The sequence below is a fragment of the Molossus molossus genome, unplaced genomic scaffold (genome assembly GCF_014108415.1).
Source record: "Molossus molossus isolate mMolMol1 unplaced genomic scaffold, mMolMol1.p scaffold_m16_p_9, whole genome shotgun sequence".
NCBI classification, from domain to species: Eukaryota; Metazoa; Chordata; class Mammalia; order Chiroptera; family Molossidae; genus Molossus; species Molossus molossus.
Genome location: NW_023425403.1, coordinates 1313639 through 1336407, shown reverse-complemented (window position 1 = coordinate 1336407; position 22769 = coordinate 1313639). Strand labels below are relative to the sequence as shown.

Sequence of the window (22769 nt, the reverse complement as noted above, 5' to 3'; positions counted from 1 at the left end):
CCTGCACTGAAGGCCCTTCCGTCCTCGGCGCTCCACCGCTTCCGGCCGCCGGGAGAGTGGCTTCCGTCACGTTCACCGGCACCTGGCGCGGGGACCGGAAACAGGCGGGGCCACGTCCGCGGCTCCACCGCTAGGCTGGGGGCACGTGGCTGTGGCGCTCGCCCAAGCGCCGCCGCCGTGGCGTCCACTGGGACCTTGTGCCCACGTCTCGGTCACCAGCGGTGCTTTGAGAGGAGGACAGGGACTGATGCTAGCGATTGGAAGTAGTAGAATAATTTTATACTGTTAAAGCGACAACTTGGAAATGGTCACTTTATTTTATCTTATGTCTATTTTAAAACCACCAAAATGTGTGCATTTGTTGGGGGAGCTGATAGTTTGAAGGAATATGATATGATTCACTTACCAGTTACAACGTGGTTTGGAAAAGAATGCGATGTTCTGTCCAGCTGGTGTGGCTCAGTGGTTGAGCACCGACCCTGCACCAAGAGGTCGCCGGTTCAATCCCCAGACAGGGCACGTGCCCAGGTTGTGGGCCTGATCCCCAGTGGGGGGCGTGCAGGAGGCGGCCAACTGATGTTCTCTCTCATCGATGTTTCTATCTCCCTCTCCTTCTCCCTTCCTCTCTCTCTAAAATCAATAAAGAAAAAAAAAAACTTATAAAAAAATAAAGAATGTGATGTATTGATTCACGTTTAATAACAGCATTTCTTTGTCTTGCTGGAGAAGTTCTGAGTGTCACCCGAATGCTCACAAGCCTGCTCTCTGCCGCCCTGTCTCAGAGTACGACCTGGAGCCCTGTGAGGACCCGGGCGTCCCTGCCTTCAGCCGAAGAATCGGTTTTCAGTTCGGAGTCGGGGACACGCTGACCTTCTCCTGCTTCCCGGGGTATCGCTTAGAAGGTGCCACCAAGCTTACGTGCCTGGGTGGGGGCCGCCGTGTGTGGAGTGCCCCTCTGCCAAGGTGTGTGGGTAGGTGGTCACACGCTTTCATTTCATTCATCCGGGGGAGCAGGGCCCGGCGCACCGGGAGGCGGGCGCGGGCGGGCGCGGGCCAGGGACCACTGGGCTGTGGGGCCTCCTGCTGCGGGGTCTCACCTGGAGGCTCCGCGCCTCTCGGCTCTGAAGGTCACGGCCGAGGAGTGAGACTCAGTGTCAGTCACATTTATAGAGGGGAACAGGGGCGCTGGCAGCGGGAACCGCTGTCGTAACAGAGCCTTCGGCAGCTCCTCGAGTTAAAGCAGGGCTCTCTGCTGGGGCAGGGGTGGCAGCGATGGAAAAGCTGCAGTTTCTCGGTGTCTCCAGGCCAGGCTGCCGACTCTGGCTCGTCCCTGCAAAGTGGGAAGGGCAGAAATCGGGATGCTGAGCTAGCTTCACCAGTGTGTTCTCGCGGGGCATCGGGAGGCGCTTCCAGAGACTGATGGGAACTCTTTCCGGGGCTTAGAAATGAGGCACTGTGCCAACGGGGCATGATCAGGGTGGGATCAGGTGTGTGATCAGGGTGTGATGTAATCAGGATGGGACCAGTGGTAGGATCAGGGTAGGATCCAGTGGTGGGATCCAGGGTTGGGATCAGGGTGGGATCCAGTGGTGGGATCCAGGGTTGGGATCAGGGTGGGATCCAGTGGTGGGATCCAGGGTTGGGATCAGGGTGGGATCCAGTGGTGGGATCCAGGGTTGGGATCAGGATGGGATCCAGTGATGGGATCAGTGGTGGGACCCAGTAGTAGGATCAGGCTGGGATCCAGTGGTGAGATCAGTGATATGATCAGGGTAGGATCCCGTGGTGGGATCCATTGGGGTTGTATCACTATTACTCTGAGAACTGGGCACCTATAAGGAGCAACATGAAATCAGGGGGGCTGCAGGGCTAAAATAGGGCATTTTGGCTGCACATCTAGAGGGTCTGGGCCTCAGCCCCAGAGACAACGTTGCCCACCTGCCACTCAGCCTCGCTGCCCTGCAGGGAGGCTGCTCCATCTGTTCACCAAGTTCGCAGGAAGCTGCCTGATGCATTTTGCCGGTGGTCGGGAGATGAGCTGTGATTCTCCCTGTGGGACCTCTGAGCCCGAGGGCATCCCAGTGCCTTCTATGCCAGGCTCACCAGTGGATAGCCAGAGGCTGCTGGGCACTTTGGAAAATAAGAGTTCTTAATCCTCCAAATAGTAAATTGTTAGCTTAGTGAAACCAGATTTTTTTTTCTATGACCAGGAATCTCCTTAACTGTTAGCGTTATTTAGGGATATCCTGTGATTCAAAGGTAGCACAGTCTTTCTGTTTCAATGAAGGACAGATTCTCAGGACTTCGTCATAGAGCAACTTTAACAGGTGAACACGGATGGAACGACCTTTCTCACTCGCCTGGGCACATCTGCACGTTTCTGGTATCTGGTGTTCTCCAAAATAGTGCTTCTTACCTTTTTCTTTTTGTGGTTTTCATTTTCACTTGAGAATTGTACGAACATTTTGAAAACTTCCGCAGGGGAAAAATATGCAACACTTTAGAGATGACCCTAGGAGCTCCCTGAACCCTGGGATCCATGCGCCCCAGGTTGGAAGTTACTAAACACGCAGCTAAGATCTGAAGGAAACTCTCCACTCAATTAAGTCTGAGTGTCATTCTGCAGGTTCAGCCTCGAGCAGTCTACTGAGTACAGTATCCCATCGGCCGTTATTCTATTTCATCCAGATTTATTACCTTTACACTCTTATTCTGGTAATTTGGGTTGTTATACTGTTGCCGAAACATAAAATGAGAAGTAGCTGGGGTTGAAATAACAGTTAACATTATTGAGCCCGAACTCGGGACAGACTGTGCTCTGAGCTATTACATGTATCAGCTGCTATCACCTCCGGCCAGCTCCGGTGAGACCACTCAGAGGTTCTCCCTGGCAGCACTTTTCTCGGGAGTGCCCCCTAAAGACACACTGGGGCTCCTCACAGGACCGCCATGGTTACCCCAGAGTGGCAGAGCGCTCCCACATTTGGGTTTAGGATGTGTGGCCTGGCCACTGTATTCAGTCAATTGCCCCTATGTGTCCCAACGCTCCTCCATCCACTTGACCCTGTTTGGTCAAGAAAGAAGACCAGTCTCCTCCTGATGGGCAGATGGTGACCAGAGGGGGCTGGACCCTCAGAACTCCTTCACCTCTTGCCACTGGAGGAGGATTGTACACAACATGGCTTGTGTTTCACTGTGGATGTCTGATGTACAGTGCTCAGGGGATGGGAGGTGGTCCGATAATGAAAACCAGAGCACAGCCACGCAATGCAGCCACGCAGAACAGCCCCATGCATAGCCATGTGCACAGACACATGCACAGCCACACAGCACAGCCACATGCACAGCCACATGCACAGCCACGCAATGCAGCCACGCAGAACAGCCCCGTGCATAGCCATGTGCACAGACACATGCACAGCCACACAGCACAGCCACATGCACAGCCACATGCACAGCCACGCAATGCAGCCACACAGAACAGCCCCGTGCATAGCCATGTGCACAGCCACATGCAGCACAACCACATACACAGCCACACAGCACAGCCACATACACAGCCACAGAGCAAGGCCACGTGCACAGCCATGCAGCACAGCCACATGCACAGCCACGCAGCTCAGCCACACGGCCATTGGCAATTCCCTCATACTAAGAACAGTCTGCTGGCTATTCTATCAGTGCCTTTTATACCTTCAATGGCAAGACATTTTCTTTCAAACTTTAAAAGTATTGAAAAAGAGGACCTAAATTTGATTTTTGAATGGTTTTCTTTATTGATCACTGTCAAATTCAATTTTAAATAAAAAGTCCTACTGTTTGGGACTAGGTTCCATATTCTGGTTGTCAGGACTCAGTGAGTTTCTCCTTCCTTCCCCTTTATGTCCGGTACTTGATGGGTCAGACCCTGTGTTCCCTCCGCACCACAGTCAAGGGGGTACTCTGCTCTGCCATTTCAATGTCTTTCCTTTGTTTTGGCTTCTGAGTTAAAGACGCCCTCCTTCTTCAGGAGAGAAAAGGGTAAAAATAGCATTTAATCCTTTTAAATACTCTTTAGTATTTAACCAGGCCCATGAATCATTACCATTTCCCAAGAAGATCTTCCCCAAGCATGTTGAGTTGAAGCTACGAAGCCACATTTCTTCAATCTCAGATTGTCTGAGCATCATCTGACGGCCGATGGGGGAGGGACAGTCTCTGTCCAAGGGCCCGAGCCCTGGGCTGAGGGCAGGTGCCCAGACGTGAGCTCGGGCTCCAGAGCCCTGCTGTTCCTCCCATCAGTGTTTTCTAAAGAGTGTTGTTATGATTGTGCACGTTTATACATATAATACAGCTATTGCCTTAATTTTGTTGTTGTTAATCCTCACCTGAGGATTGTCCCCATTGATTCTTAGAGAGAATGGAAGGGAGGGAGGAAGGGAGGGAGGAAAAGAACATTGATGTGAGAGAGACACATTGATTGGTTGCCTCCCACGGGACCTGGACCAGGGCCAGGGCTCAAGCCTGCAACCTAAGTACGTGCCCTTGACCAGGAACTTAACACGAGACCCTTCCATCCTCCAAATGCTCTAAATGCTGAGCCAAACTGTCCAGGGCTAGAGCCATAGTTTTGAACAGTTGTTATAAAATCCCTTTGCCTTTTTTGGGGTAACCAATTTCCAGAGGTTCCTGGTCAACCCCTGCCCCCGTTCCGTGAGGAAGGCTGCCTGTGTGTCTCGTGTCAGGAGAGGTGAGGGGCAGGAGCTCACGTCCTTTCTTCCTGGACTCTGGCCCAGCCCTTGCACATGAGGACATTGCGAGGTGCCGGTGCACAAATCCAAGGGCTGGTCGTCCCTCTCCAGCCCGTTCCCTCCAGCCGCGGGGGGAGTCACAGCTCCTGGGGACGCCGATTTTAATTGTCAGAGAAGCCACATGACAAAAGCCAGCATGCAGAGGATGCCAGTCACATCACCCCTCACAGGACCCCCCACACGACCTGCTCTAAAATTAATCAGCGCCCCCCCCCCCCATTGCACGTGTGCATTTCCCAGATGTTCAGTCCCAACGTGATCACCATTCGGCAGCGCCTGGTGGTCTTTGGAAATCACTGTGCTTGGCACGTAGCGTGGCCAATGTGCTGTGTGATGAGAATTCCACGGAGCTGTCTTGTCCCCCATAAGAACATACGCACGTGCCCAAGGACGCACACACCTGCACAGGTGCGCCCACATGCACACATCTAGCCGCTTTACCTTTGTGGGATCAGTTTGCGCTCAGAATCTTGGAGCTGCGGGAGTTCTAACCTAACATGCCCCCCCTCGTGGGCAACAAAGCCCATGAGGGTTCAGAGGCCTTCTCCAGGGGGTCGGATAGCCGAGAGCGGTGGCCACGTTTGCCTTGATGGAAGGTGGTTCTGTTGGAATTTGGACTCTCCCTTCGTCAGGACAAGGGCAGGGGACCAACTTCCATCCCCAGATGCATTGCAGGAGAGCTCAGGGGATGCCACAGGCAGAAACATAGGGAAAGTGCACCAAGGACGAGAGGTGGGGACGTGGGGCAGGAGCGGCCAGGACAGGGGACATGCCCCGCGAGGCGGCAGGCGCCGGGGCTGTTCCGGAACTCTCCGTGGGAGGACAGGCTGCCTCCGCGCCTCAGGGACACCCTGTTAGGAGGAATCAGAGAACCTTGGAAATGGGTATCTCTCCTGCCCAGGTGCTGAAACAGCAAAAGAAAGCCACGCATCTATAAAAGCAGTGTGCTGGGACAGACACATTGAGAGAGGCGAGGGGCCGTGGGTGCAAAATGCTGGTCTATTGAAATCGGTGACTCCGGTCTGAACCCTCTCTCCTCTTCCACGTCCTGTTTGTTTTAGCCGAATGTGGGGCCAGCGTGCGAGGAAATGAAGGGACGTTGCTGTCGCCCCACTTCCCCTCCAACTACGACAACAACCACGAGTGCATCTACAAGGTGGAGACAGAGACGGGCAAGGGGATCCGCCTCCGGGCCCTCAGCTTCCAGCTCCTCGAGGGGGACACGCTGAAGGTGAGCGGGCTGCTCTCCTGTGACATCCCTGCCCCCAGGGACCGCGGCAGCTGCCCCCACGCACAGCTGGGCGGAGATGTGCACGGAAAGTGCTATATTCTCGTACTTACCCGTTTCCAGTCTGTGTCTCCAGCGGGCCGAGTGGAGCGGACTTCGGGCCGCCTTAGGTCCTGGGTCTAACGTCACCCGTTACCTGTCCTGGGGCACAGATTGAGCACTTCTGAGCCTTAGGTCCCAGACGTGTGAGCACGCGCGATGGCGCCTGCTTCCCGGGCTGTTGGGAGGGCTGAGAGGTGGGCGAGTGTGTGTCTCCAGCACCTGCGAGCGCACAGTGCCTGTGGCAGCCTGCCGGCCCCAAACCAGCCCCGTTGCACATGTGGCCTCAGCCTCAGAGCCACAGGGACGTCGCTGTGGTCGTGGAAACGAGCTGAGCCACTGTCCCCGCGAAGCAGGGCTCCCGGGGAGAAGCCCGTGGGGATGGGACACGGTCTCCGTGAAGCCAAGGACACCAGGCGTGCAGAGGGCCAGACAGGCTCCACGCATCACGTGGTGCCAGGTGTCAGCTGCTCCCTGACCTGTGCCCCCCACCAGCCGTGTGCTACCTGGGGTGCGTGCAGGGAAGCAGGGAGCCCCAGGCAGCGTGAACACATGTGAACACACGTAACATGGTCCGAGCCCTCGTGAGATCTTCCGTCTTTAGCATTCACGGTGAAGGAGCAAAGGGACAGTGTGGCCAGCCTGTCCCCTGGTCCGCTTTCTGCACACTGAGCCTTTAAAGTCTCGTGTAAAATCCCCTGTGAGGACTCGAACTTCTCCTCAAAGCTGCTGAGTTGACAGCGCCGTGGGGTGACAGGGCCTCACCTGTCGCTGTGAATTCCCACCAGGTGTACGACGGACGGGACAGTTCCTCGCGCCCACTGGGGACCTTCACGAGGAACGAGCTGATGGGCCTGGTCCTCAACAGCACCTCGAACCACCTGTGGCTGGAGTTCGCCTCCAACGGCTCGGACACCGACCAGGGCTTCCAGCTCACCTACACCAGTGAGTAGCCGGCGCCGCCTCTTTGTTCCTTTGCTCCGCACACGCCTGTGGCGCAGGGACAGGACGCACCCCGAGGGTTGTTCCTGGCTCCCTGCCGTGCTCCGGGCAGTGGTCAGACAGTCCTCACAGAGACGTTTCCGGAAGCAATAGTTGGAAATGTGTCTGTTTACAAGGAAAATATTTTTATAATAGAACGAATGAATATGAAAAGAGAGCATGACCTTAAGACAGCATGACCTTCTGGGGTTAAAGATGCTGACCTTGATGGAGTGGACATTGACGAAAACCCACATGGAAACTGTCCCATTGACTGACAGTGACAGGCTTTGACAGCTGCTATCACGCACCAGCACCTTTCTGTTACATGTTTCTATATGCATCGCATTCTATGTACTATAGGATACCTAACACACGTGTGTAATATATAATCCCATGTCCATACCAGCACACACACGTGTGCACACACACGCACACACGACCCTGGGCCGCCAGGTCTCACTTGTCATCACTCATGTCCCGCCGGGGAAGAGCGCAGACGGGCCAGGTGTCCGGACCCCGGGGTGGAGCCGGCACAGGACTTCAGCCTGCAGCTCGGTTCTCAGCAGCTGCCTGGGAATGGACCTCAGTGTGGACAGTGGTTTCTTGAGGTGAATATGAGGAAAACGGGGGTCACAATGAAGGAGAAGTGATCACGCTTTGGTTTTTGTTTTGTCTTTTTCATCCTCACTGGAGGAGGGAGGGAGAGAGAGAGACAGTGACGTGAGAGAAACATCGACTGGTCGCCTCCCGCACGACCCAACCAGGTCCGGGGTGAACCGCAACCAAGGCACATGCCCTTGGCCGGAATCAAACCCGCGGCTCATTGGTCCAAAGGGCGGCGCCCTAACCACTGAGCAAACCGGTCAGGGCAGTCATTGTGATTTGAAAAGGACAAGTTTGCGATATGATACCTGTCACTCTCCACATGTCCAGTCCCAAACAAATAGAGCAAAAGGAGCTTTTGGTGTGAATGTGAATAACTCCCTAAAATTAGGTAATCGATTAACTAAACATGTTTTAACTCTGCGAGGCAGTCCAATTCTTCAGTCTGCTGTTTAAAAACCTTTATGATGCCAAATACCATGATACAGAAAACAGAACATTTTGGGTTTAAAGCATAAATATACGTTAATGATCATCGAGTTACATGTCTCTGTTGGACAGATAAACAGGGTAACAGTTACCCCTGACGCAGAGCTAATCCAGGCCCTTGACAGCAAAGAAAGGGTCTCCAAGCCCACTCAGGAGGGGAATTACGGTTGAAGAAGTGTTTGGCTTTGGGGGAAAATCAGATTAAAGCCACAAATACCATGAGAGCAACCCATGTTTCACTTTCATAACAATGACTATTTAAAAGGCTCAGTGAATCGGAAGCTTATTAGTTCTATTGTACGCAAACCAAAATAGCAACTGGCATGAAATCAACGTGTAACTGTTCACTAGCGTTCCACTTGGTAGAGCTTCACCCCCGAGGAGAGTCTAAGGGGCTCGCGAGACCGCACTGGGTGGATTGCGTGATCTCTGGTTTCTTCCGAGTTGGAGTCACCATCCATATGTGTATTGGCTCGTTTGTCACTTGGCTGTGCGACCCCACCTCCTAGCTCGTACCCTCGTCTTAGACTCTCAGAGGCACATGGACGCTGAAGGAGACCGAGCGAACTCTGCTGACGTTCGAGCTGAGCATGGCCGATGGGGTTCCATGCTCACCTGCTTGCTCCCCGGCTCCCTGCTGCCTTCGCTCAGCTGCCCCGTTGTGCCTCCCGTCCGAGACAAACGCTGCTTTTATCACAGACGAGTCCGTTCTATCAGGTCATTCCCGGCTGACTCCCACCATGTCAACAGGAGCATCACCCGTAAGCTCCCTGAGGCCGGGGACAATGCTGCGCATTTTTTATTCCGCTGTCCACTTTGCACAGACGTCCGACCTGTCACGTGAAAAGCTCAGATCGGGTCATTGTTGCGCCAGCCGCGTTCTGTGGCGAACTGAGGCCCCGCAGACCTGCGGGCGACCGGGCGCCAGGGGCCACCGTAGTGAACAGGATGCTCTTCAGACAGCAGGAGACATCGCGTCGACAGGGCATCGCCAAGTCTTCTAAATATTTCCGCAAATATTTCCCCCCCGCCCCCCCAAAAAAAAGGATTCTGGGAATAAATCCTACATTGAATTCAGAGTTTACTGAGAAACAGGTTGCCCTTCCTAGAATTTCACAGGACCATTCCCGGAATGTTACTGTCCGGAAGCGGGGGGTTTGGGAGGGTTTGGGGACAAGACAGGCTTCCTGGATTAACAGGCTTAGTTAATTGCATCGACAAACCCTCCTTCACAGTTCACCTAGAGACGTGCTCCCTGAGGGCGTCAGAGACAGTCGCTGCTCCCTCTGACGGGTCTGCCTTCCAAGGAATCACTGATCACGCGTGTAGCATGTGTGACGTGTGTCGTGAATGGTAGGCTCTGTGGGTGCAGGTGACCGACTGTCCATGGGAAGGTGATGTCACATTGTCCCCACCAAGGGGCAGTCTGCAGGTGGCTGCATGGGGCTCCGTTCACGCCCTGACGCAGAGTCCCGGCCCCACCCTGTGACCTGCTTCAGGACCCTGGACAGAAACCCCCACCTCGCTCCACAGCTGTTACTGTGGCTACAGCATGGCCCCCATCTGTCCCTCTGTCCCTAGCCACTTCACCAGTTTCCGGCCAGCAGAGGGCGGAGGGGTTCAGGTGGCGTGATCGACAGCGGATCTGAACCAACCACAGCAGCCGTGCCCATCCCTCTTCACCCCAACTAATCACTGAAGTTCTGCAGCACACACAGTGTATTCTGTTTTTTGCCAGCATGACAAAAAAATATATATTTTGATTGATTTACCAAAAAAAAAATGATAATAATAGTAATTACCCAGCCCTTTTGCTCCAAAGTGGCTTTCAAAAAAAAAATCTATGCACGTAAAGATTTCGGGTCCCGAGAATTAACCAACAGACACAAAATTACTCTGCGACCTGGACAAGGTGCAGCCCCCTTACCTGATCTGTGCATCTAGGGTTCGAGACAGAGCAGTAACGCTGCCGGCTGCTGTTGCGTCGGCTGTTGTCGTTTTCCCTCGACAATCTGAGGGCAGAGCGGCCAGTGCCCCCAAATAGTCCTATTGTGTGTCTTAAAAATTCTCATGGTTGCCGGGCCGGTGTGGCTCAGGGGCTGAGCGCCGACCCTGCACCAAGAGGTCGCTGGTGATTCCCGGGCAGGGTTCATGTCCAGGTTGTGGGCCCGATCCCCAGTGGGGGGCCAGTTTATGTTCTCTCTCATCATGTTTCTATCTCTCTCTCCCTCTCCCTTCCTCTCTCTCTCAAACCAATAAAGAAAAAAAAAATTAAAAACAAAACAACGATTCTCCCATGAATTCTTACCAAGTACAACATAGCAATTCTCAGCTATGAAGAGAGAAAAAAAAGCTAAGAGCAAATTTCCAACAGGCTTCACACTGACACTGTGCGAAGACGTGTCTAGTAGGTGCAAGTGGAGCCCGCCCAGGACTGGTGCGCACAGCGCGGGATTCCGAGGAGAGGGGGCCTCAGTCCCGGCGTGAGGACCACAGCGTGTGCAGTGCGGCCCCGTGGTCCGAGACCTGTTCTATCGCCGTAGCAGGACGCAGCCATCCATTTCTATAAGCTCACGCCTGCCCGTAAGGATTCTGAAAACGGCATTTTCCTCTGCGTCTGCGAGGAAGCAGCGCCGGTAGCATCGGGCTGTGTGTTACGCTCTTCAGCACAGAATGAGTTTCGGTGGGGAGATCACAGGGGAACAGGCCGCCCAGGTAATTCGGGGACAGCGGGGAGGCAGGCTGCCCGGAGGTCCCCGGAAGGAGCGCTGTGTTTCTTGTAAAACAAGACGGACGTTTCATAAAGGGGAAGGTGCCGCCGGCTCTGGGAAGGCCACCCAGAAACCCAGCCCCCCGCTCCCAATCCCAACGCACAGTTCATGGTTGGCACTAGAAAATCATATTCTTCTTTTTTTAAAATAATTGATTTTAGAGAGAGGGGAAGAGAGAAGTAGGGAGAAAGAGAGAAGCATCCATGTGAGAGTAAAGCATCAACCAGTTGCCTCCCATATGTGTCCTGACCAGGGACCGAACCTGCCGCCCTGCAGTGCTTGGGACGACGCTCAGATCTACTGGGCCACACTGGCCAGGGAGAAAATTATGTCCTTATGTGTACTCTCGTAGGTAAACAGCAAAATACATATTCAATTATTGTGAAATAATTACTAAGTAAGCATTTCAGAAAACACTGATAAGAAGAGAGCCCACCTGTTGAAGTCCAGCAGGAAACAGCGAGACTCAGGGACATGAAAAACCAGTAAGGCCACTGGGAGCGGTCAGCGTGCACTGGGCGGACTCGGGGGAGACGGGGGCCGTGCCTGAGGCCATTCAGCCTCAGGTGCCAGGGTGACCTCTGCCTGCCAGGCGTTCTCTTCATGGTGCCCGAGCGGGGAGGGGGAGCCCTCCTGGTCTGTCACCTGGTTCCATCCCTGGGCTCACCGAGCGTGTTCTGCTTCTGTGATAAGCAGTTGGGTTGGACACAGTCATGAAACTCCGTGAAAATGGGAAACTCGGGGCATATTTTAGTGTCAGAAGGGGTGCCCGTTTTCCTTTCGATGATGTCGAGAGCGCTCACCTGTCACCTACAGGTGCCAGCCGCGTAGGAGGCTCGGGCGAGGGGTCTGCGGGACTCGGAGCTGGGCTGGTCCTCTGCTCAGGACCAGACTCGGTGACAGTTTGGTGACCTGGGGCACCGGAGACGGTGGTTTGTAGTGGGGGAGCCGCAGGGCTTTCTTTTCGGGGGACGGGGTTTCGCCGTCACTGGCAGCTGGTGAGGGGTCGGTTTGCTGCGACAGGACCACGCGTGGCGGACGGGGCTGAAGATGGAGTCTGCTCTCGGACATTCCTGATCCAGTCCTGACGCACTGAGGACGGCGCGAAAGGGAAACAGGAAGGACAGAGAGAAGCTCTTGGTTTTCAGGACCCGTGATGAACTGGGGTGTGGGAGCCACGAAGAAGCAGGGCCCTGAGGGCCGTTCTGGGGCACCAGGCTCCCGCTGTGGGCTCTGTGACTAAGTGGCGAGGACGTGGGGGGGGCCTAAACGTTCAGTCCATCCGACCTCTCCCTCCAGCAGAGGGCGAGCAGTCCAGCAGGGGAGAGGCCTCCGTGGTGGCGTCCGAGGCTGGGCTGGGTGGTGGTCAGGGGGTCTGCAGGGGGCTGGGTGGTGGTCAGGGTGGTCTGCGGGGGGGGGTGGTCAGGGTGGTCTGCAGGGGGGTGGGTCATGGTCAGGGTCGTCTGCAGGGGGGTAGGTGGTGGGTGGGTGCCCACCCACCGCAGGCACCACGACCACGGGTTCTGACTTCAGTGGGACCACAGCGAGAGGGCAGGAGCCGACGCCTCCCTTCAGCTTCGGGCGGGTCCCTGCGCCCGCGCGCTGTGCCCTGTGGTCCGTGGACCGTTTGTGAGGGGCCGAGGGAGTTAACCCCAGAAGCAAAGAGCTGCCCGAGGATGGTGGTCTCTCCTGGGATTGTCTGGAGGCCGAAGGGTACTTAAGTGTGAAGTAGGATCCGCCTGAAACGGCCCGTTCGGGGCAGGGAATCACGGTCTCTCCTCCAAAACAACACTCAGAAGAAATGCTAAGAAAGTGTTTGCGCGTGTTTACTGCTCTTTGTTACTGTGAATGTTGAGTTGTTTGAGTGACACTTTGAAATATAAAAGACCTAAAGGGATAAAGTGCTTCAAATAGGAAATATAAATAAACAAATGATTCAAGAAGTGAAGACAATAGTTTTGCTTCTAATTGGAATCCAGTCCCTTGTTCAGGGTTCAGGACATGTCTGTCGTGGGTTGTCATCATCCAGCTAAGCTCACTGGGACCGAAAGAGCACTATGTGGTATTCCTAGATAATTCTGTATTGAATTTCATATAATAATGATATTATTATCATTATTATTATTTAATTGGAAAAGAGTCCATGGAATGTCCGTCTTAACTGTGTAAACACGCCGTTGCCCATCCACATTGACCTTCAGTGAGACCTGCCGATACTGCCTCTTTGGAAAATCGGTTCACGGAGGAATTGGGACTGTGTAGCTTTCATTCTAGGTTTGTTAAATAATCGTGTCGAATCCATTAGAAAATTGCACTCACTGCACATTCTGATCAGATGCTCTTTCCCAAACCTTCCAGCTTCTTTAAATAGCAGAAAGCATTCACAGTGGACAGATGGGCACTCACCCCGACTCCCAAAGCCCGCGCACTGAGCTGTGGCATGTGTGGCAGGCAGTGGACGCTGACTTGTAACACTGTAAATTACTAGATGCTTCAGAGTTTACTTGGATCAAAAAGGCACATACCAACATCTACAAATTAACATCAGTCAAGGAAACATACTGACACGAATATATGCCACTGTTTCTATTTGAACTGCTAGACGTAGGGAATTCAGTAACAGTGTTTACTGCCCTCTCCCTGTCCCCAGGGAGGTGAGCTTTCAGACCGAGTGACAAGTGACACACCCAGGAACACGTGTTAGATCAAACACACTGCACACCAGGCATCGGACGTGCGTGGTGGGAGTCCCAGGAATTTCAGAGCCTCAGCCCCTGGGCCGAACTTGACCCGGAGGCTTTGCGGATGGTGGAGAGCGGATTCGAAGGAGCAGGGGCAGAAGGGACTGGAACGTCCTCTCACAGTGTGTAGAGTTGTGGATGCCTCTGGGGTGAGCTGGGGACCAGAGCGCGGTGCCATCTGGGGAGAGAGCGAGTTCACAGTATTGCTGGGGACGTCGTTGGCTGTGTTTTGATTTGGGTTTTGCTGCAGAGCTTTCTGTGACATGGAACACGCATGGATGCCCACATCGCGTGTGCGAGGTCCCTGTGGGCACGCCTCACAGCAGCCCCGCCGCAGGGCTCACACTGCAGACCCCAGCTCAGGTGGCCTGCGTCCCCCGGGTCTCGGGAGCCAGCGGACGCGTGAGGATGGGGGGCACTCACACTTCACAGACAGGCCATGGTGGCGGTCACACCGCAGAGTTCTCTGAGGGAATGAGGTTCGGAGGAGGAGAAGCGCGCTCCCCTCCCTGACGCTGGGATGCGCCCCCCGGGTGGGGCGCGGCTGTCACTTCTTAGAACTGATGACCTCCCCGCTTTGCTCGAGGGGGTGCGCGCGCGTATGCTTGACAGCTACTTTGTATTTATTCGTTGTGGAGCAATAGGAGCAACAATGTATGAATAATAAGAGCAGCAATAAATCCAGGAGTTGTTGGCAATCCGCCGTGTTTATACAGAGTGCGCTCCTGAAGAACTCCAAGTGTTCATAAATCCCGTTTTTTAAGTAAAAATCTCTGCGGCACGGGGCTGGAGGGAAGCAGGCCTCCTTCACGTTTAACCCCTGCGCCCTGGAGCGGGACGGACAGCAGCGGGGAGTGGATGCGGGGACGGATTTAGCCCACTAGGTGTTTGCAGACGTTCTGGGTGTCGCTCCGTGTCTGCGTATTCCCCCTCCCAGCCCCCGTTCAGGGCCCTAGGTCATCCTCAGGGTGTCCCAGCCCTTCATTTGTAAGTCTTTTTACTTCTCCCACTCGGGTCTTAGACTTTGTCCCATATGGGCATTTTTGCCTTTCTCCCAGAGTTTTAATCTTATCTATCTATCTATCTATCTATCTGTCATTATCTATCTATCTTTCTATCTATCTATCCATCTATCATCTATCTATCATCTATCCATTATCTATCTATCATCTATCTATCTATCCATCTATCATCTATCATCTATTATCTATCTATCTATCATCTATCCATCCATTTATCTATCATCTATTTATCATCTATCATCTACTTATCATCTATTTATCTAGACTATCATCTATCCATCTATCCATCTATCATCTATCTATCATCTATCTATCCATCCATTTATCTGTCATCTATTTATCATCTATCATCTACTTATCATTTATTTATCTAGACTATCATCTATCTATCACCTCTCATCTGTCTATTTATTTATGATCTGTTGTCTGTCATCTGTCTATCTCCATATGGATCCGCAGTCTGTCTACTTGAAGAAGCAGCCCTGGAGGTAGAAGGAAAGTGGGGGCCCTGTCTGGTAACCCCGACCCTGTCAGCGTTCCTCCTCTTATCCACTGTGACGTTCATTTACATGCCTGAGCTTAATATGTTTCTTGATCCAATGATGCCAACCTTTCTGGGAAAAGGAAATTTAACAGTTATTTTAGGGTGCAGAAGAATTGAGCCCAAAATGACTTTCGTTCCTTATTTACTGATTTTTGGGCAAGACCTAGAGAATCTGTCTTAGCAAATGACAAGAGAAGTGCACCCTCTCCTAAGTCGGCATGCGCAGAGCCGCCCACGAACCGCGGGGCACAGGGCGTGCGCTGTGACCACTGCCGCCGGGCTCTTCAGGCCACGCTCACCAGCTGGCCGTGTTCGCGACGGGCTCAGTCCCGTGTCCTCAGCCGTCCACTCGCGTGCCCTCACCGAGTGCCCGACCCTGGCCTGATGCCAAGCCCCCAAACACTCAGTGCTAAACACTCTCAACCAGAACACGTCTGTGTGTAACCTTCGTGTCAGCGAGGAGGTGGCGATTGAACCCTCGCACGAAGACGTTAGCGCGGACACCGGCGACGTGAGCACGGCAGCTCCGTGAAGGTCCCCGTGCCCCCAGCGCCGAGCTTCTCCGGAGCCCGAGACCGCGTCTGGGCTCAGAAAACAGTCGGGGCTGATTCCTGGGATTTGTAGCTCTGATTGCCTGGCTTTGCGCCTTCTCCGTGACGCCGCTGGTGAAAACCAAGATGATCCAGAAAAGTAGCCCGTTCCTTTGGCCGTCTGACCTTCATTCTTTCACAGATCTCTGATGTTTTCTCGGGAACTCTGACCGCTGTCCTTCTGCACGTTGTCATGTCCTGCTGACCGTCCCCCGTGGGGAGCCGGCGCCCTGTCGTCGGGGTGGCTCGCAGGGTCACCGAGGGGCAGCAGCAGGGAGAAACAGTGTGTCAGGAAAGGAAATGGGTCCGATGACAAATAGCTGAGGAAAATCAGTTTGAGACCAATAACAGTGGTAGCTGAAAAAGCTGTGTGTGTGTGTGTGTGTGTGTGTGTAAAATTTAATAAACGACAATTTAAAAATGAAACTTGTATAAATACCCTTTGCCCACTGTTTCATTCTGGGATAAGGAGAGTTGTGTTTAAAGACACAAATAAATCAAACGTTTTGGGGTTTTTTTTTTAATACATTTTTTTTCTTTATTGATGTTAGAGAGAGAGGAAGGGAGAGAGACAGAAACACTGATGAGAGAACATAGACTGGCCGCCCCCTGCACGCCCCGCCCTGGGGATGGCGCCCACAGCCTGGGCATGCGCCCTGCTCTGCTCTCTGTCAGCATTTCTTACAGACGACGACAAATAAAGGCAGGTAATAAAATATTTAAGTGTTTGATAAAGCGCTCCTTTCTTTTCTCTCTTTTGCTGAGAGCACTGTTATGTTCTATCTTATGTTTTGCACACGGCAACCTTCCCTACACTCTGATAAGATGTTTGCCAACAAGGTACTTTCTCCAGAGAGGAGTGAGTCTTAGGTCACCTCCTGAGAGAACAGGTTTCTGTAAACGTTCAGTGTTTGTCCGTTGCTGATAGGAGATGACAGAGACTCGTAAACGACCAGCACTTTCCCTGCATTTCGTCCTCAACGCGGCCGGGCGCATGCTCGCTCCTTCCCTCGAGGGGCTGGCGCAGGGGCCGGAGCACGGGGTCTCCGTGGTCGGGCGGCCGCGGTCCAGCAGGGCTGCATCCGGAGCGGGTCCTTTCCCACACACCTGCTCTCTCTGGTGGACAAGGAGCCCAGACCCTTGAGAGTCCGCCGGAAGTCTCTTATGACACTAACATGTCGTTAGACTTTGGAGAGAGACAGGATTTAATTCTTAACGATGTTCAAGCCGAGTACTGCCAAAGAAACGGAGAAGTCATTCCAGCAGCCTCGTGGTCGCGCTCGGTTCGACGGCCGAGTGCTGTCCGTCCACAGCATCGTCCCTGCGTGTGCGACTGTGACGTCACCGGAGACAGAAAGAACTGGAATCGCTCAGCAGAGCCACGCAGCAACCGCAGCCTCGGTCAGGTTCGCACCCGGCAGGTTGAGTCCGCCCTTCTCCAGGCCCGGTGCCGTGGGCGGCGTGGGTGCAGCCTTGAGACTGCACGTCTGACGTCCGACATTCAAGGTAAAAGGGAAATACTTCCTTAGAGGACTATCTGCCTGGGTAGTGTACTTTGAGGTACTTTGAGCCCAGGAGAACCCCTCCTGACATGGATGCGGGACCGCGTCCCAGAACTCCGTGTCGTCAGGGCGGAATTCTAGACGAGCTCCAAGGACACAATGTATCTCTCCTCAGCCCATACCCGGCTCGCTGGCCAATCCCAGGGTTCGTGGAGAAGGAGTGGAGAGCGTGCAGGGGGTGGAGAAATGCTGGTGCAGGACCCTCCTCTGGCCTGTGGAGAAGGGGTCAGCGTTCCTGCAGCTTTCTCCAGGAACACGTGCCCCCGGCCCGCCCCCGCGGCGCCTGGATCATCGGGTCGTGTGAGGCTGTGAGTGAGCAAAGCCTTCTTCCGGGCACCGGGAACGGGAGGCGGACTTCCAGACAAACCCCGCACCTCCCCTCTGACAGGAAAGGAAACGTGTCTCAGAACACGGGTTGCCTGGAGGTTTCAGCACGGAGGAGTGGGGTACAGGGCTTCTTACAAAGTAGTCAACTTGGTGGCAAGCGACCTTCGGGGGGACAATGGAGGAGGTCAGCCTGCCTGGAGGGGCTGCTGCCGTCAGCCACTCACCTGGACTTGTCTGCACGAGATGTGGTTAAAAAAAAAAGAAAACTCGCAAGATTAAGTAACAGAAAAAGCAATGAAACAGATATTTATTTCTCTGAAGAATTCAACCCAAATACAGTTGGGTAGACACACCTTGTTTGTTTCTTGATGTGAGTTTGGGGGCAGAGGGGTGGTTCTCCAAGCACCTCCGGCGGAAGCGTATTCCGGTCTCGGGACTCCGGTGGCGCCCTGGCCCGAAGCGCTAGGACCGTGCTCCGCGCCCCAGGGAGCTAAGGACCTGTGAGGCTCCCAGCTGAGCGCCGCCGCTGGCGAGGTGGCCTGACGTCTCGGGGTCCGCGTCGCACTTACCAGCACAGGCAGAAGTCTGCCTCCAGGAAACCCTGTAACAGCTTCAGTAACAGCAGCGAGGGCTCGAGGTCAGAGTGGGGTCTCCGACTAGCCAGCCCGCGACCTCTTTGTCCAGGCCTCTGGGCCCCTGCGGGCCCGGCCTCCACAGCAGCAGACGGCCATGCTGTCCCCCGCCCTGTCTCCGTAAGGCCGTCGCCCACACCGGCCGATGCCTTGGCTGTGTGCATGGATGTGCACCCCATCTGGTCTTCCAGTCCCCGACTCTGCACCCTCCTCTGGAGGCTAATTATCCATCCGATGAGCTAATTATCCATCCGATGCACGGACAGCCCGCACATTCCTGGTGCTCCGAGGTCAGGCGCTCGCTGACCAGGGCCACCGCCGCCTGGCCTCCGGACGCACAGGCCTGGCACACAGCCAGGAGGCACGGGGGCCCCTCCGCAGGGCCCCTCACGGCTCCCGGGGGTTCTGGGTTTACCCGGGACCTGCTTACAAGGGAACAGGCCGTCGGGGCAGATGCTTGCCTCTCGTTTATAGATGTTTTACCTTGACTGTCTAATTTATATTTCCAGTTTTTCTACAATGTTTATTGATTGGTTTTAAGGAAGGGGGGTCTGCTGTTCTGCTTACTGATGCATCATGGTTGCTTCCTGTGTGTGCCCCGACCGGGGATCAACCCCGCGACCTGGTGCATCTGGCCGGTGCTCCAACCAGCTGGGGACCCGGCCAGGGCTGTATATTTCCAACTGGGTGTCCCACTGGCTCTGGACACTCAGATTCTTAATATGACGTGAAAGAGGGGAACCCTGCCCTGATCACCCGTGGCGACTCCCTCTGAGTGTGGCCAGTGGAGACGGCGGCCTCCTGGCGAGTGGCCGAGGGCCGGGCAGCGGTGGTCTCTGTGCCGTCACCCTGGGCGGCGTCGCACCTGAAGCTCACGTCCTGCCGCTTCCAAAGGCAAACGAGTCAGGTGGTAACACGGACGAGACCGCTTCCGTTCCCGCCCTGGAGGGAGAAGGCGGAGCCAGGTGACACGCCAGCGTTCCAGAGACGTACATGCCGGTTGCTGGTCACACGGATGCCACGAGCTCATGTCTGAAGTTACCCAAAGCCGCCAGGGAAGAGGAGGCCACTGTCCCCTGAGCCCAGACCCTGTGTGATCGGGGCCGCCCCCTGGACCCCCACCCCCCCGTGGCAGTTTAAGGGGTCCCTTCGTGTCTCAAAGGGCCGATGTTCTCTGTGCTCTCTGCTGGCTGCCCTGAGGTACTGTAAAGCCACACTTGGTGAAGACGGACACTTTCCAGAAAAATGACAAAGCAAAAAACCCTTAAAGATGGGGACTTCTCTTAGCTACTGAGTAGGGATGATCCCGTGGGAACTCTGTCCTCTGCAAAGTCACAAAATGCAACATTGATGGGGCGAGGTCACTGGGTGGCATCGTGGGGTCCCCTTCACCGAGGGCCCCTCAAAACGCACATTATAGGGCCAGACTCAGAACAAGTCCCCTGTTGGTTCTTTTACGATTGCGTTTCGTTTGAGCAAAGGGAGGTCAAGTAAGGTGGGAACCGAGGTAAACAGCCCACGTGGTACCTCAGGGCCCAGCTCTGCTTTGAAAATGGCCAAAATCTGCGTCAGAATTCGAGGAGAGAACTGTGTTCCTGGGGGACTGTCTTCACCCATGACCTTAAATATGTCCTCATGTAGAAGCAACACGCCTCTCCCCGCCCAGCGGAAGTGAGACCCTCCTCTCCGCCATGTGTCTTTGCATTTAAGAGCTGAGGTGCACAGAGTCCGCACCCTGACTCCTTCCCGGAGTCTCCGCTCTGCGTGAAGTTGTTCACGAGCCGCGGTCCCCGTGCCCTGGGCTGGGGCCGCTGGTGACTGTCCAGCCCGTCTTCTGTGAGCGGGGACACCGGTCCGGTCTCCCGAGACGCCGCGACCTTGGAGAGCCGGATGAAGGCGGCATGGGGCGGGTGGTATGGTGCCGGCTGGGTGAAGCACCCCGTGTGCACTGACCCGACGGGGTCCCTGCTCTGCAAGGTCCCGACGGCACAGAGCACAGGCAGGAGGCAGGAGAGGCCCCGGGCTCCTGGGGGCCCAGCCTGCCGGCCAGAGAGGGCTCAGCGGAACTCTGTGGGGGACAGTTCTTTCAGTCCATAAGCACAAGGGACCGGTCAAGTGGCCAGACCACCAGGAGCACCCAGCGGCTGACAGATGAACCCGCTCCAGACCCACAGTTGTCTCCTTGTTTAATAAAAAAAAATCACGTGTCCTTCCTGTCCACCTTTCAAGGGTCACTTGACCGCTCGTCTGCCACGGGAATTGTCCTGCGTGGCCCATGCTCACTGTTCCCTCCTCCCTCCTAGGCTTTGACCTGGTGAAGTGTGAGGACCCCGGGGTGCCCAGCTATGGCTACCGGGTCCGGGACGATGGCCAGTTCGCGGACAGCGCCGTCCTGTACAGCTGCAACCCGGGCTACACCATGCATGGCAGCAGCACCCTCACCTGTCTGAGCGGCGACCGGAGGGTGTGGGACAAGCCCTTGCCGACCTGCGTGGGTGAGTTGGGCCCCGCTTCCGTGACTGCACCGCCCCCCCACGCTGTTTGTGTCCCTAACGTTTATGTAGGTTCTTTTAGGTAGAAAGCCAGGTTGCTGGTACCGTTTCCTTGAGAACACACGCAGAGAATTGTTAGACTTATAACAAGGGTGTCATTGATTTATACTCTGAACTTCAGTTACAGCAAAGAGGGTCCCCCTTCTGGGCGATGCCTGGAAGGTAAGGAAAAGAGGCAGAGACAGAGGGGGACCGGGGCTTATTCTACGTATGTAACAGGACGGGCTACTGCTTCGTAGCTAAATAAAACCCGTGACTCCGGAGTGACCCCCCCGTCTCTGTGTCTCTTGCAGCGGAGTGCGGGGGGCAGGTCCGCGCGGCCACCTCGGGGCGCCTGCTGTCCCCCGGCTACCCGGCTCCCTATGCCAACAACCTGCACTGTACCTGGGTCATCGAGGCCGACCCCGGGAGGACCATCAGGTACGTGTCTGGTTTTGCTTCAGCCACTGCGAGCGGAGCGTGTCTGCCCCTCTCGCGGCGGAGACGGGGGCCTTCCACCACCAGGGAAGGGGTGATGCTGCAGGTGGGCTCTCCCTGGGCTCCCCGCCGCCCGCGGTCTCTCTGACAAGAGCGAAACCACACAGCACGAAGGAAGACAAAGGTCGTGTGTCGGTTAGCTTTTGCCGCATAACAAACTTCACATCAAAACGTAGTGGCTTGAAACAATCACGTGTGTGCTCAGGACTTGGCGGGTTGTGTGGGCAGCTCTGATCTGGGCGGGCTTGGCTGGGTGGCCCAGGACACCTCCCTCAGGTGTGTGGGCCTCGGGGTCTCTTGGGGAGCTGGGGCCTCTCCACCCCAGGCTCCTTCAGTCGCCGGAAGGTCCCTAGCGGCAGGAGGTGACATGCTCTTCAGACTTGCCCGGCCCTGCCTTTGCCAGAGCTGATCTGCTGTCCTGAGCAGGACAAGGTGTCTCAGCGACAGGACCGTGAGCACCACAGTGCGCGAGGGGCAGCCCGGGAAGGCGCTTCCCGCTGCAGGGGCACACGTAACCAGAACCGTTACCCATCGGGCAGCCCTTTCAGGACAACTGTTCTGTTCAGTGGGTAGTCCCGAGATACGGTGGTCAGTGTGCTAAACCCCTGAGCAAACCAGCACAAGTCACGTGTGTGATTCTCCACGTTCTCGCCAGAAGGCTGCGCCTATATCCACAGTGCAGGGAGCAGAGTCACTTCCAAATACGCTTTTCTTTAATGACGGCCCATGGCCACCTGAACCCCTTTCTCCTCCTGGGAACCTCTTCTCTGCCTGCGCCGCCCCCGCCGCCCCGATGCCCAGGTCTCATTCCTCCCCTGTGTCCTTGCGCCCACGGCGGCCAACCCAGCTCCTCCCTCAGACGCGGAGGCGAAAGAGACCCAGAGCGGGAAGCGGACACCGGGCTCCGGGGCCGGCGGGTGGAAACCTTCCCACGCTGGTGACTTTGTCCCTGTCCAGAGGCCCCCAGTGGACCTGTGACATGGACTAAACAGACACAGACTCATCACGGGGAACAGGAAGGGTGGCGTGGGGAGACGCCTTTGCTGTTCCGTGACCCGCGGGTCCCGTCTGGTGACACCATCCTCTCTAAACTCACCAGTCCTCAGCCAATCCCATTGACGCCTTTTTTTTAATTAAAAAAATTTTTTTTCTTTATTGATTTTTAGAGAGAGAGGAAGGGAGAGGGAGATAGAAACATCGATGAGAGAGAACATCGACTGGCCGCCTCCTGCATGCCCCCCACTGGGGATCGGGCCCACAACCTGGGCATGTGCCCTGACCGGGAATCAAACCAGCGACCTCTTGGTGCAGGGTCGACGCTCAACCACTGAGCCACACCGGCCGGACCCATGAACGCC

General features: G+C 55.2%; 1 protein-coding gene across 1 annotated transcript in view; it reads left to right on the top strand.

Moving 5' to 3' along the window:
* CSMD1 (CUB and Sushi multiple domains 1) overlaps positions 1-22769 on the top strand; it is a 1021666-nt gene that overhangs the window by 787113 nt on the left and 211784 nt on the right. Inside the window, exons 21-25 of the mRNA XM_036250552.1 lie at positions 783-971; positions 5852-6021; positions 6906-7062; positions 20686-20877; positions 21228-21354. Of these exons, the coding sequence (XP_036106445.1) occupies positions 783-971; positions 5852-6021; positions 6906-7062; positions 20686-20877; positions 21228-21354 (835 nt within the window). The remainder of the gene's footprint in view (positions 1-782; positions 972-5851; positions 6022-6905; positions 7063-20685; positions 20878-21227; positions 21355-22769) is intronic.